The sequence below is a fragment of the Podarcis filfolensis genome (genome assembly GCF_964270895.1).
Source record: "Podarcis filfolensis genome assembly, chromosome: Z".
Lineage (NCBI taxonomy): Eukaryota > Metazoa > Chordata > Lepidosauria > Squamata > Lacertidae > Podarcis > Podarcis filfolensis.
The window spans coordinates 33,744,680-33,758,356 of NC_139617.1; the positions used below are offsets into that span (position 1 = coordinate 33,744,680).

The window sequence follows — 13,677 nt, forward strand, 5'->3', positions numbered from 1 at the left end:
TGTTGTGCCTCTAGTGTCTTGCTTGGTTGTTTTCAAGTTGCTTTGGGTTGTCCCGGGTAACAGTGACTTGACAAATTTAATTTAAATAAAATAAAATAAAAGCAACAATAGGCCAACTAGCAGGAAAAAGGGGTGGCAATAACATCTTCACAACATCCTATGCTACGTTGGGTGCTGCTTTTGCAAATGGGAAGTAGATGTTTTCATACTTGTTGCCTTATTGATATGTATACTGCCCTTCACCCATAGGTCTCGGGGAGGTTCACAACATATTGCAGATTCTGTTTCTGCCCTTCAGAACAGAAGGTACCATTCCTCATGAGGCTTTCTTGTGCTAGGCCATGAGCCAAGGGCAGCCTTATCTAGTCCACACAGTGACTCAACCATTTTTGTGTGTTTTCAAAGGCAGTATGATGATGGTTGTTGTAAGCTGATACACAGCAAGGTTAAGTGTGAAGAACTTTTTTGACCCACTGGGCCAGATCATTGATAAGTGGGAAGGCCACACACCTGTCATTCATCTGACAGAGCACAAATGAAGCAAGACTGATAGGGGAGGGGTTCACTTTACTAGTGTTTCCAGAGGGGAACAAACTAGCAACGCAGCACCCACCCCATGCCTTCCTGATGTCACCCAGCACTGTCAACTGGCTGGTGGGTGGTCCTGATTTGGAAAAAAAAAGCCTTGTTCCTCAGAAAGGGTGATGACCATGTGCTCACCACCAACTGGGAAAAAATATCCATTGTTTATAAGTACAAGATAGACATCATTTCAGGGTGGCCCCTTGGTTCAGCTGTATTTTCCCACCCCCCGGAAAGCATTTAACCAAACGCACAGGCTACATTCACACCATACATTTTTTAAAAACCCAGTGACACTTTAAACCATCACAGCTTCCCCCAAAGAATCCTGGGAACTGTATAGGAGACTGCTGTTCCCTTCAAGGCGCTACAATTCCCAAAGTTCCCTAAGTAGGAGGGATTGTTAAACCACTCTGGGCTGCTCCACTGGCACTCTCCAGAGACCCCTCAACTGGGGTCTTATCAACAGTCATTTCATCTTTTGGCAAAAAGGACAGAAGTGCCCCACTCCGTTGGCTGTATTGAGGGACCAGCTTCATTTGGCACCCCTGAGCAGTCATTCCAACTGCTTTGGCAACTCCTCTGGGCTTTGATTTTTCCCTTCCTATCTGGTTCTTATAAGAACACTTACACTTCAACAGTGCCTGAGTTTTGCTTGCCTTCATCCCCACCCCCTTCCTCTTCCTCCTTGTAGGTCGCACCTGCAAATCTTGTATAGGAAGGAATTTGTGTGCTGCTGACCTGGCACTACGTGCTCTGGGCGCCTTTTCTGATGAAGTAGAGGGGTAAATAAAAATTCTTCACAACAAAAAGCGGGAGCCTCAATGTTTCTCTATGGTTGTGACCTATAGCGAAGAGTAATTTAGCATTTAGGTGAAAATTGGACCCACAAATGGTGTTATTGTTAGGGAAGGGTGACCTGGGTCCAAACTCCTCTGCACTCCCCTTTTGAGCTGTTGTGTTCACCTTAATTTCCATACAGTAGCATATATGCATTTATGCAAATATGTGTTCTGTGCAAATTTAAAAGTGCCGAGCAGCACCCAATAATAATAATAATCAACAACCAGAATCGTAAGTTGGAAGATGTCCCAAGGGGTCATCTAGCCCAAACCCCTGCAATGCAGGAATCTTTTGCCCAACATGGGGCTTGAATCAGTGACGCTGAGATTAAGAGTCTCGCACTCTCGCAAAGAGAGCACTAAACGTAAGAACATAAGAGCTTGCTGGATCAGGCCAATGGCCCATCTACTCCAGCATCCTGTTCTCACAGTAGCCAACCAGAAGCCCATTATGGGAAACCTGAAAGCAGGACCCATTAATAACAATCTATGAATTTGTCCAATCTTCATTTAAAGCAGCATTTCCCAAACTTTGGGGTTTTAGACTACAATTCACTGTTCTAGCTAGCTAGGGATAATGGGAGTTGTAGTCCAAAAACAACTGGAGTTTGGGAAACCCTGGTTGGAAGCCATTCAGGTTGGTGGGGATCGCCACCTCCTGGGGGAGGGAATTCCACACTCCCATTTCTGCCCCCCCCCACTGAGTATATAAAACAGTTCAAAACAAGTTGCTGTTACAACCATACAAAGTATATTTTGACAAGTGTTTTTTCCCCCTCCACCCATCAAACAATAAAGAACCAACAACATTAGCAGCAGCAGCTTCGAAAAAAAAGAACATTTACTTCCCCCCAGCATTCCTAAGCCAGTCTCGACGACAAGAGTCTCAGCCAGACCCCAATTTCTGGACTATCTCTTTTAGGATGTTCAGTTGGGGCCCTCCGTCGCCAGGGAGGCAGCCAGCCTTGCTTGGGAAGGGTGTCTCAATGGCCCCGCAGGAAGGCAACCTCCCTCTCTATGGGGCTCAGTGATGGAGGGGTTCATCTCATTGCTAGTGTGTAAACGTGGTAGATTTCGTCAGGAAAATTCTCCTGCTTCTCCTGGGCCAGCAGGTTGAGGCCAGCACAGCGGATGATCTTGCAGACAACGTTCAGGTCCCGGCAGACACTGCTGTCCACGTCGTCCATGATGACCCCCTCCTGGGCCATATTGTCCTTGATGACTATGATGCCGTTGGGCTGCAGGCCCAGGCGGCAGCGCTTCAGGAAGCTGGAGAGGTGGTCGTCGGTCAGGTGCCCTGTTTTTAAGAGCATAAGAGCATTAAGACTCTGGCTACTAGAAATTCTTAAATAAAAGGTATATCGGTGGGCCAAAGACAATAAAAGACAATAAAAGAATCTTCTTATACGCTACAGCTGCCGCTAGACTATTGATTGCCAAAAATTGGAAATGTGAAGAAGCACCATTAGTGATAGATTGGCAATGTAAATTATTTGAATTTATTAAATTTATTAATAAATTCAAATAATTTTTGAATTTATTAAATTAGAGTAAATGACGGCAACAATTAGAATGCAATCAAATCAGAATCTGAAACAAGAATGCAAGTGTGTAGAGGAATACATGGCTAATAGGTACTCCAACAAAAACCTATTGATCTCACAAAGTTAATATAGAACACAAGAATAAATATTTAATAAATAAATTATCAAAGTACAAACATAGTAACAAATTTTAAAACAAAATAAGGAAGTCACACACAGGTGGAGGGAAGTCTTTGAGTCACGAGGGGGGAAAGTATGAGATAATTAAGTAAAAACTAAATGTGGATTTACAATGTACTATAATAGAAAATGTGAATGTATAAATTATAAGAAATATGAAATTCTATGTAAATATTATGTATATGCATTGGAACATCAATAAATGGTTTATGGAAGAAGAAAAAGACTCTGGCTACTAGATCAGACCAGTGGCCCGCCTCTACTCCAGGATCCTGTTCTCACAGTGGTCAACCTGATTGATGTCCCCCAAAATGAAAACCCAAGCAGGACCTGAGCACAACTGTATTCTCCAGTTGCAGTTCCCCATTATTTGGTATTCAAAGGTAGACTGTTCTTGTGCATGGGGGTTCCGCTCTCACAACAGACCTCTCTATATGAAGAGCCCTGCTGGGCCCGGCTAGGAAGGGCCCATTTTATCCTGCACTCAGTGGCCAACCAGATACCTCAATGGGAAGCCTGCAAGCAGGGTCCATGCCCAAGTGCATTCTGTCCTCCTGGGGTTCCAGCAACTGCTTTTGACTGTGGGGGTACAGCAGAGGCATCATTGGTTGGTAGCCATCGATAGCCTTATGCTCCATTAATCTGTCTAATCATCTTATAAGACCATCTAAGTTGGTGAATATCACTGTGGGAGGGAGTTCCATAGTTCTAAAAATGCTCTGTGTGAATAAGTCCTTTCTTTTCTCTGTCCTGAATCTTCCAACATTCAGTTTCATTGGACAACAACCTTAACCTAAAAGGCAGTGGCTGGAATTCAATGCTGTGATAATTAAGCGTCTGAACAGTACAAAGGGGACAGATTGAGGCAGCGTGGGTTCAAACCTCTCTGCTCAGCTCTGAAGTAACCTTAGGCTGTTTGCCCTCTCTGACAAGCCTACCTCACAAGCCTGTTGTGAGGAAAACAGAAAGGACATTGAAGGAGGGGCATTTACACTGCCCTTTAAATTCTGCAGAGAGAGTTAACTGATGAAATACCTTTCCTGTCTCTATCCTAGGTGCCAGTCACATTATGCATTTAAAGGACTGCCACTTAGAACAGTCATGGTTCCCTGTCAATTAATCTTGGGAACTGTAGTTTGTTCAGAGTGATGAGAGTTGCTAGGAGGCCGGAAAAAACCCTCGCAGAGCTACAGCTTCCAGAGTGATTTGACAATCAATACTCCTTCCTTAGGGAACCCTGGGAACTGTAGCTCTGTGAGGGGGGGCAATAAAGTTCTAGAAACTCTCAGCACCTTGAACTACAGTTCCCAGGATTCTTGGGGGGGGGGGGGCAGAATGCCTTTTAAAGAGGTACTGTAGCATTTTAAATATACAGTGCAGATGGGACCTTTTGCCAGTTGTACCCAATGGCAATCCCATTTGGAGTACACTCGTTCAAGTCAACGACCAAGATTAACTGAGGTTCACTGATTTCATTAAGGTCTACTCCGAGAAAGAGAAAATAAGCTGGATACACAACCCTTCTTTCACAGGTAGTGGAGGGAGACTCTTACCTATCACCCACTGGATCCAGATGACGTCGTAGGCACTGGGCTCGGGGCTGAAGTCCTGCAGGCCACAGCAGTAGTAGTTCCTGACACGCCGACCCTCCTCACCCAGGTAGGTCCGGGCCTGGTTAAGGAAGTCCGCTGTGACATCCACCATGTCCACCGTTCCGAAAAGTGGCAGCAGGAGCCGCTTGGTAATCCGGCCAATGCCAGCCCCACAGTCCAAGGCACGGGAGGTCCCTGTCCTGTTAGGCTCATCCTGGACAGAAATGAAGTCAGTGAGGGCTAGCACCTTGAATGCCTCTCAACGCTTTCAGAAACAGGGTCTTTCATTGTTTCTCCCCCCCCCACACACACCCTTCTCTGTTATACTGCATCTGGTGAGATGGCATCCATGTTTGCAGATACAGCCTCCATTTCCCCAGGTTTTAGGCAGGGAACAATGACCAGCCCTAGGGATTAAACCTGCGACGTTCCTCATGAACAGCAGGTATTCTAGTTGTAAAAAAGCACTGGGTAGCTCCCAGTGGTGGCACCACCACCAAGGCCTCCCCAGCTTATCGTAATCACAATTTTGCCCAATATGCATATTTTGGCAAAGAACTCTTAGCCTAACATAACAAGAACAGGTGCACCTCACTGGAAAGCGCATTCTGCAGATAGGGAGCCACCACCAAAAAGGCCCTGCCCCACAATGATGGGAGTTTGAATCTAACAATATCTGGAGGGCTACAGGTCAGCCATCCCTGCCAGAGATTCAGCAGTCAACTCGGCTTCCTTGGAGGTTTTCAAGCAGAGCTTGGATGGCCATCTGTCAATGACTCTTCTGCTGTGATCCCTGCATTGCAGGGGGTTGGACTAGATGACCCTCCCAACTCCACTATTCGATAATTCACTGCTTTAAAAGGGGGGGGAGTGGATTTCCCACACTCCCCCTAAACCAGCCCTGGCCAACCTCCAGATGTTTTTTGACTACATTTCCCATCAGCCCCTGCATTATTTGGCAGGGCTGGGCTGGCTCAGGCTGCTGGGAGATGTAGTCCAAAATATCTGGAGGAAAGCAGGTAACCCCAGGCTGTTCCTGCTCAGCTTGGAAGAGAGAACACCTTGCTTACCAGCAAAAAACGGAGCAGGAACTTTTTGGAGCTGTCGATGTCGATGCTGGAGATGTGCCCATAGCCCCCCAGCATCCCATCCACTGTTGCGGGGATGTCCTTCCAGTATTTCTTGGCCTTGGAGTAGAACTCCTTCTCGTTCTCCACAACGTCGCTCGCCATCGGCACCTTTCTTCTCAAAGAGAAACCAAAGCAGGCCAAAAGGTGTTCCCTTTGACAGAGAAGAGGAAGAAAGGTGTGAAAGGGATTGGGGAACAGAGACCCTTAAAATTCGTTTCCAGTTTTCTTAGGGAAATTACTTCACAGATGGCATCACAATGCTTTGCAAATGTCAAAAAAATGTTGTCTTCTATGTCACCTAAATGTTGGAAGGGTTGTGATAAACTTAGTACATATTATCATTTATGGTGGGAACGTCAACTGGTCTTTGGGATTTAATTTTGGCAGAAATGATACATAATACTGAAGAAACTATTGATCGTTGTCCTACTGAATATTTTTTGACAATACCAGTGTAGATGTATCGTCAAAAGAATTGGTCTTATATATTATCTAGGAAGCTCAAATAGTAATTGCAACAGTCCAAAATCTTACACTGGCTGCTTGGAGTCACTCTCTCAGGAATATACTGTATTTTTCGCTCCATAGGGCGCACCGGACCATAGGGCGCACCTAGATTTTAGGGGGGGGGAATAAAGGGGGGAAATGTTATCCCCCCCCCCCCCGCAGTCCCAAAGAGCAAAGAAGCCAAGACAGCTGTCTTGGCTTCCTCTTTAGTCACACGCAACCTCTCCAGCCGGGAGAAGCTGTGTGCGGCTTTGTTTTTAGCCGTGGGGCTGGGATGGAGGAAGCCCGAGCTTCCCCCGACCCCAGCCCCCAAAACAGGTCCAGGAGCGGTGGCGAGATTGCGCCACCGCTCCTGGGGCTTGCGGGGCTGGGACGGGGGATGCCTGAGCAACCTCGCCACCACACTCAGAAGGCTTGCAGAGAACAGGCAGCTATCCGCAAGCCTTCTGAGCATGGCAGGAGTTCCTGCCAGGCTCCGCAGGCTTGGGGAGAGCTGCCCGAAGCCCGGGGTGCCAGCGCCGCGCTCCCCAGACTTTGGGCTGCAGGCAGCTGTCCGCAAGCCTGCGGAGCCCAGCGGGAATAGAGAAAATCACGTGTTATTTTAGATTTTGACAAGAACTAGAACCTCCAGATACTTCTCATATGATTTGGCACTCTAAACACAGTAGAGTGGAACCACCATTTTCAGGATCACCCTCATCACAAGCATGGCAAATCTGGAACTACACTTGATAAATCTGGTACAAATCTGGAACTACACTTGATAAATCTGGTAACGCTGAAAGTCGCTACCTGAAGTTTATTATTTTGACCCATGTGCAACTGTACTCAGATTCCACGTGCCCATCTCATAGTTTTATAGTTTTATATTTTTGACCTGTGGCTATAACTGTTCTCTGTGTTGCATGTAAAATTAAATAATCTTTACAAAAGAAAAATAATAAGGTGCTAGCACAGTGACCCCACCCCTCAACCAACAGGCCCAGAATGCAAAAGGGCGTTTAAAGAGATTCCAAAAGAGAGCAGGTGATGTTCAACCCGCCCCGTTATATATGTACAGCCCTGAAGGATGAGATCTCGAGCTAAATATATACATGGCTCCGTAGGGCGTGCCCTACACCAACCCAAACATGGAATCAGGATGATCGGTTGCCAGAAGTGTTCTTAGCTTAGCTCAAGTTGAGGCACTCACCAGGTTGAGAGATGGACAACACACACACACACCCCAGCTGTAGTACCTGTAATCAGAATCACAGAACTGTAGAGAACCCAAAAGTCAACTAGTCTGGCAGGTAGGTATGTGGGATGTTCATTTACCCTTAGGTCCACTCAAGAGCTAACCAATTGTCCCTCACCCTCCCAAAATCTCGGTTTTTTAAACCAAATCCTGGATGTTAATTCTGTGCTAGACTAAGACCAGAGGCCTGGAAGACCAGCTTCCTGCCTTGCAGAGCTTTTCCCACCTGGCCAGGCAGGGTGGGGCCCTGAATGACTCCAGCTACAAAGGCTGAGGCTGCTGAACAGACATTTGGGCTGGGATAAGGGGCTTTGGTTGGGAAGGTTGTTGCTATTACTGCTATTAATTTTTTGTACCTTTATTTTAGATCGTATTATGATTTATGTGGAAATCATTTAATTTGGTTGTGTATTTTTTGCATGTTTTATTTACGACAACCTTTGTTGTCATTATGAGGTTTTTTCCATGTGGTAAGCTGCCTTGAACATGCCTCAACTAATGGAAAGGAGACATACAAATAAAATTATTTGTAAAAATTGTTGTATGTAAAATTATTTGTACATGCTAGCAGGGCAAGAGGACTCTTCAGCCCATCCATTCTGCGATGGACAATGAAGAGTCGATTCTGGTTAACGCCTGGCATGCATGAGGGATGTGCCAAGGAACCTACCTAGGCCTATACAGCATATTTGATGTTTATGGTCTGCAAGCCAAAGAAACGGGTGTGTGCTAAATATTCTTAAATTCTTAATCTACTTAAGTTCTAACACCAAAGTTCTATTTTACACATGAACTTCAGCTATGTGGGTTTTGTAAAAAAGATTGAACCAGGCAATTTTTGATGCAAACTGGAATAATTTGGAAAGGGTAATTCACATCAGAAAATGTCCGGCTGACACCCAGAAAACTTTGCAATCACCTAATTTACCATAACTATCTTGCTCTTATTTAGTCAACAGCGCAGCAACAACAACAGTCAACTTTGAAACTGCTAATATTGTCTGATGTTGCATTTGCAATTGACATCTTTTTGCAATTCCTTTCACTGTTATGGGTGTGAGCTAAAGGCATTGCTGAATAAATGTATTTTCAGCTGGCACGCCAAAATCCATCAGGATTGAAGCCAGTAAAATCTGAGGGGGAGGGCTTGCCTCATCTAGTACTTGAACTCCACACCCATTTGTTGCTACTCATGAACTTCTGGAAATGGAAGATTTTCTGCGGGAAAAATGTAAGTTAAACACACACTTTTTCATTCTACATACTTAGCAGAAATGTTTTTAGTAGGTGCAAAAAAAATAAAATTAGTACAATGAAGGCACCTGCTGTTATGTCAAGAGGCAGGGAGTTCCAAAGTGTGCGTTACAAATGTGGAACATGTGTTATGTGGCATGTATAACGGTGCCAGTTCCACAGAACAAAGTGGTTGCATATGCACTAACATTAACCACAATTCATGTTAAGTATAGTTCCCTAGAACACATGAATTTGAAAGCACTTGTTTGCCAGTTTAGCACCAACTTCCCAAGAGAGAGTTTACAACTGCAAACAACACACTTGCATTTTTGGCCCTCTTCACACACTGCCTTGCATACAGAAAACAGTTAATCTTGCTTTTATTTGACAAATATAATTATTACATATAATTATATAAGTATTAATGGCATTACTTATAATTATTAGATGAATTACTATTCGTATTAATAGTAATAATGAATTGTTTACTTTTGTGCCACAGCAACACAAAGCGACCCTTTTAAGCAAAAGAAAAAACCCACGTGAACATTTGAAAACCACCTTCAGCTGCTTGGAGAAAAGGGTGGGATATAAATGTAGTTAATGTAATTAATAAATAAATCACTACCCATTTCCTGGTGCTCAAACTATATGAACTTTATAAACTCTGTCTATATTGGTGCATGGAGGGGGGGGGCATTCACCTTAACTTTTGAACCCTGGCACAAAGGCGGTGGAGATTAAAGAAGAAGGGTTATCCAACGGGCTTTTGTGGGTTCCTTTCCTGCACCAGCCGTAGCTCCCTCCAGAACAAACCCTTACTAGGAAAGATTCCCCCCCACTTCCCTCCCCCGACAAGCCATGAGCCACGTGGACTGCAATTCTCTTTTTTCCCCGCCTCCGAAGCAGTCACTCCGGCTCTCTGTGTAAACTCACCCCACCGAGCGCCGGCTTCCCTTGCGCGCGGGCGCTGCGGCAACGTGCAAGGAGGAGGAGGAGGAAGAAGAGAAAGGGGAACCTAATAGTGGGAGGGCACTGGGAGGGGAGGTGTCCAGACAGGCCTCTTCTGCGAAGCTTCCTTCTCCTCCAGGCTGGGAAGCCTCTCTCGCGCTCTCTCTCTGCTATTCAGGCAGCTACAGGTCTCGCCTCCCCGTCGCTGGGCATTGGGCCCCACAATCTCCTCCCTCTTCGGCACGCAATTTCCTTACATAGAGCGCATGGAGGTGCTCCCGAGGAGGAGGGAGGAGGAAGAAACCGACCAGAAGGGTGGGCCGGCGGGATGCTGGGGGCGGAGGCGGGGGCGGGGTCCGCTTATATTCGCTCGGCCGGACGCAGGCATCGCTGGGGGAGGGCGGGGGGCGGCAGTGCGGCCCCGCCCTCCCTTCACAAAGGGCTGCACCACAGCTGCGCGCGCGCGGGAGGGCGCGCGACTTAGGATCCCCCGCCTGGCTGCACGCGCGCCGTTACGCTGTGTCTACCCACACGCTGAAACATATACGAGCAATTTTTTTATATAAAATTTGTTCATTATGGTAGTTGTTGCTATTGCTACTGCCTGTATTTTTATATCCCTCCTTCTTTCCAGGCCGGGACTCAAGGCGGCTGGCAAACATCAAAGCAAGGACGGCTAAAACGCAGAAAACTAAAAACGTAGAAAAGAATGGCAGCTAAAACGTCATTAAATTATAAAGGAATTAAAACAGTGTTAAAAAAAAAGTATATATATTTGGGTTCCTATTGAGGGTACTGGGCAAGACAACATGACAGTGATGAGGGATTGAGGATTGGAGTTTTGTGATGTGGCAATAGACGAAGTTGTATTGTAACTTTTGAATAAATGTTTTTTTAAAAATATTTTCAAATTTGATACGGACCAGCATACTAGTATTACTACTACTAATAATAATAATATTTCAGAACCCAACCCATATTATTCCAACTTTTAATTTTTAAATTTAAATCATTTTCAATACTGTATTGAATTTTCAGCAAACCACTTTAATGGTTTCTTCTGAAAACTGAGAGATATATACATTTTATGAGATAAATAAAATTGCAACCCACTCTTGAGACCTGAGGGTGAAGGGTGGGTAAGAAATCATTCGTGGGTGTACCTGGGAGAAGAGGACAGTTTTCACCTGGCACCTAAGGATATGTAGTGAAGGCACCAGGTGAGCCTTCCTGGGGAGAACACACCACAAATGGGGAGCCACTGCACAAAAGGCCTCGTTCTGTTGTTGCCACTTTCCAGACCTCTCATGCACACACACAAATAGATAGTGTTATGGAATGGTTAGCGACTTAGCACCTGGGAAACCCATGTTCAAATCCTCACTCATCCGTGGTACACATACATACATTAAAATCAGAATTTTAAAAAATTAAAATACAATTCTGGGTTTTTTAAAGTAATATTGATGAGAGTATCAATACAACCCTAAATTACAAACCTGACATCAACAGTATTTCAGGATTTAGATTATGTTTCTTTAAAACACAACACATCCAACAGGTAGGATTAAGAATCTTCTATTTAGCATCATATTTGATCTAATCTACTAGATCATGTTACTCTCCACCTCCTTTTACCCCATTCATTGTTTTCTATATATTATAAAAAACAAAGAACTCTACTGATTAGATCTGCATTTCATTTGGCTTCGTTCATCTAACCCTTCTTCCATTGATCCTATTTTCCCTTTAAAACATAAAAACATTTTATCTTATTAGAACTGGTCCTGCCAAATTCCTGGCTATTTAAAAATAAAAATAAAAGTCTCCATGATTTCCCCACCCTGCATCGTCAATTTTTGAACAAATATGACTGTTGTTGTTCTAGAACATTGAGTTTCTTAACTGCCATTTTTGGAATCACTAAATAATAATCACAATATAAAAGATGAGTGGGGGCGAGAGGAAGTATCTGATCCCTGCCAAACACCCAAGACTGGAGAGGGAAGGAGACTTCCCTTCGAAGACAACCCAGAAGCATCAATTGGTTGAGAATTCAGCTGTGCAAGATCTCCCATCTGGTCCAAGCTCACGTATTACACAGATCCATGCTGCATATTTCAAGGCCACAAGTCCCCCCAAAGAATTCTGGGAACTGCAGTTTGCTAAAGGTGCTGGGAATTGTAAGTCTGTGCTGGGGAAACTACAGTTCCCACCCAGGATTTTTTGGGAAGAACTCACAGACTTTAAAATGAGAGCCAGTGTGGTGTAAGTGGTTGTTGGGAGTATAACCCAGGAGAGACCAGGATTCAAATCCTCCCACCGCCCCCCTCGGCCATGAAGTTCACTAGGTGGCCTTGGGGGCCAGTCGCCATCTCTCAGCCTAGCCTACCTCACAAGGTCGTTGTGGGAATTAAATGAGGTCTAGGCACCTCTGAGAACAGGATGCTGGGCTAGGTAGGCCTTTGGTAGTCACCGTATATTCTTAAGGCTCACACCTCCATCAGTCATAAAAGAGCTGGCATACACAACCATACCCACATGGCAGTATACCCTTTCGTATACCCATATGGAGGGACGCGGGTGGCGCTGTGGGTTAAACCACAGAGCCTAGGACTTGCCGATCAGAAGGTCAGTGGTTCGAATCCCCACGACAGAGTGAGCTCCCGTTGCTCGGTCCCTGCTCCTGCCAACCTAGCAGTTCAAAAGCATGTCAAAATGCAAGTAGATAAATAGGTACCACTCCAGCGGGAAGGTAAACGGCGTTTCCGTGCGCTGCTCTGGTTCGCCAGAAGCGGCTTAGTCATGCTGGCCACATGACCCGGAAGCTGTACGCTGGCTCCCTCGGCCAATAAAGTGAGATGAGCGCCGCAACCCCAAAGTCATCCGCGACTGGACCTAATGGTCAGGGGTCCCTTTACCTTTTACCTTTTATACCCATATGGCAGTGTACACAATCATACCCGCTGTCGGCACATGAATACAGACTCTTACATCGGCACAGCACCACCTCTTGGCTGAACAGTTCTCGTCAGATGAAGGTATGGATGGGTGGAGAAAGCAAAAGGGGTCACCTTGCTGTGTGAAATTAGAGTCCAGCTGATAGATTACTGTGGAAACAGGATTCTGTTGACAGTGCCAGCTTTTCCCACTGACCAATGAGGACATTGACCAATAGGAAAGAGATTAGCATCAATGGCGGTTAGACTTCTGGAACATTTGCTTTTTACGTACTAAGTTTATTAAGTTTTAATTATGGCACTTGCCCTCCTGTGTATCCTGCTTCAGGACTTCTACTTTGGAACTCCCTGCCTATTGATATCAGGCAGGTACCATGGGCATAAGCAGAGGGGCAGCTCCCCTCCCAGCAAAAATATCAAGTGCATAAATGAAAAATACTTAACTAACTGACCAATTGTGTCGCAGATAACTCGGTTCTGCCCCCCCCCCTTCCAGCATAAAGCCTGGCTACACCCATGGCCTTCGTTGTAAAGTGGTACCTCAGGTTAAGTACTTAATTCGTTCCGGAGGTCCGTTATTGTTATGTACTGAGTTGAATAGGATCCAAACTGCAGCAGTCTGATTGGTTCTAGAACAATAGGATTCAGAATGCAGCAGTCTGATTGGTCCTAGAGCAATGCAGCAGTATGATTGGTTGGCAGGAACCACCCAATCATGCTCCAGATATAAGTGAATCCACAACCTGATTGGCTTACAGTAGAATTCCAGAATTAGCCAATCATGTGCAGCCCATTGTGTAAATAATGTATATAAAGCAGATACTTTGAGGGGACATTTCATTCATTCCTCCTCACCACTATGAGCTGAATAAAGAGCATGAAATCACTTTGCGACTCTGAGTATATTTCAGTTCTT

The 13,677-nt window shown here is 45.2% G+C and overlaps 1 protein-coding gene across 6 annotated transcripts; it reads right to left on the reverse strand.

Annotated features, from left to right (window-relative positions):
* Positions 1–2,152: 2,152 nt before the first annotated feature.
* NTMT1 (N-terminal Xaa-Pro-Lys N-methyltransferase 1) lies at positions 2,153–12,923 on the reverse strand. 6 transcript variants are annotated; one of them, XM_083596655.1, is made up of 4 exons: positions 12,796–12,923; positions 5,811–6,021; positions 4,702–4,954; positions 2,153–2,721 (listed from the first exon to the last, which is right to left on the reverse strand). In XM_083596655.1, coding segments are annotated over exons 1-4 (723 nt in total). In that variant the 5' UTR covers positions 12,798–12,923; the 3' UTR covers positions 2,153–2,464. The 6 variants fall into 6 exon arrangements, with proteins under 6 accessions (XP_083452781.1, XP_083452783.1, XP_083452784.1 ...); XM_083596657.1 differs by having other exon boundaries at positions 12,765–12,903; XM_083596658.1 differs by lacking the exon at positions 12,796–12,923 and adding an exon at positions 11,301–11,582.
* Positions 12,924–13,677: the final 754 nt, after the last annotated feature.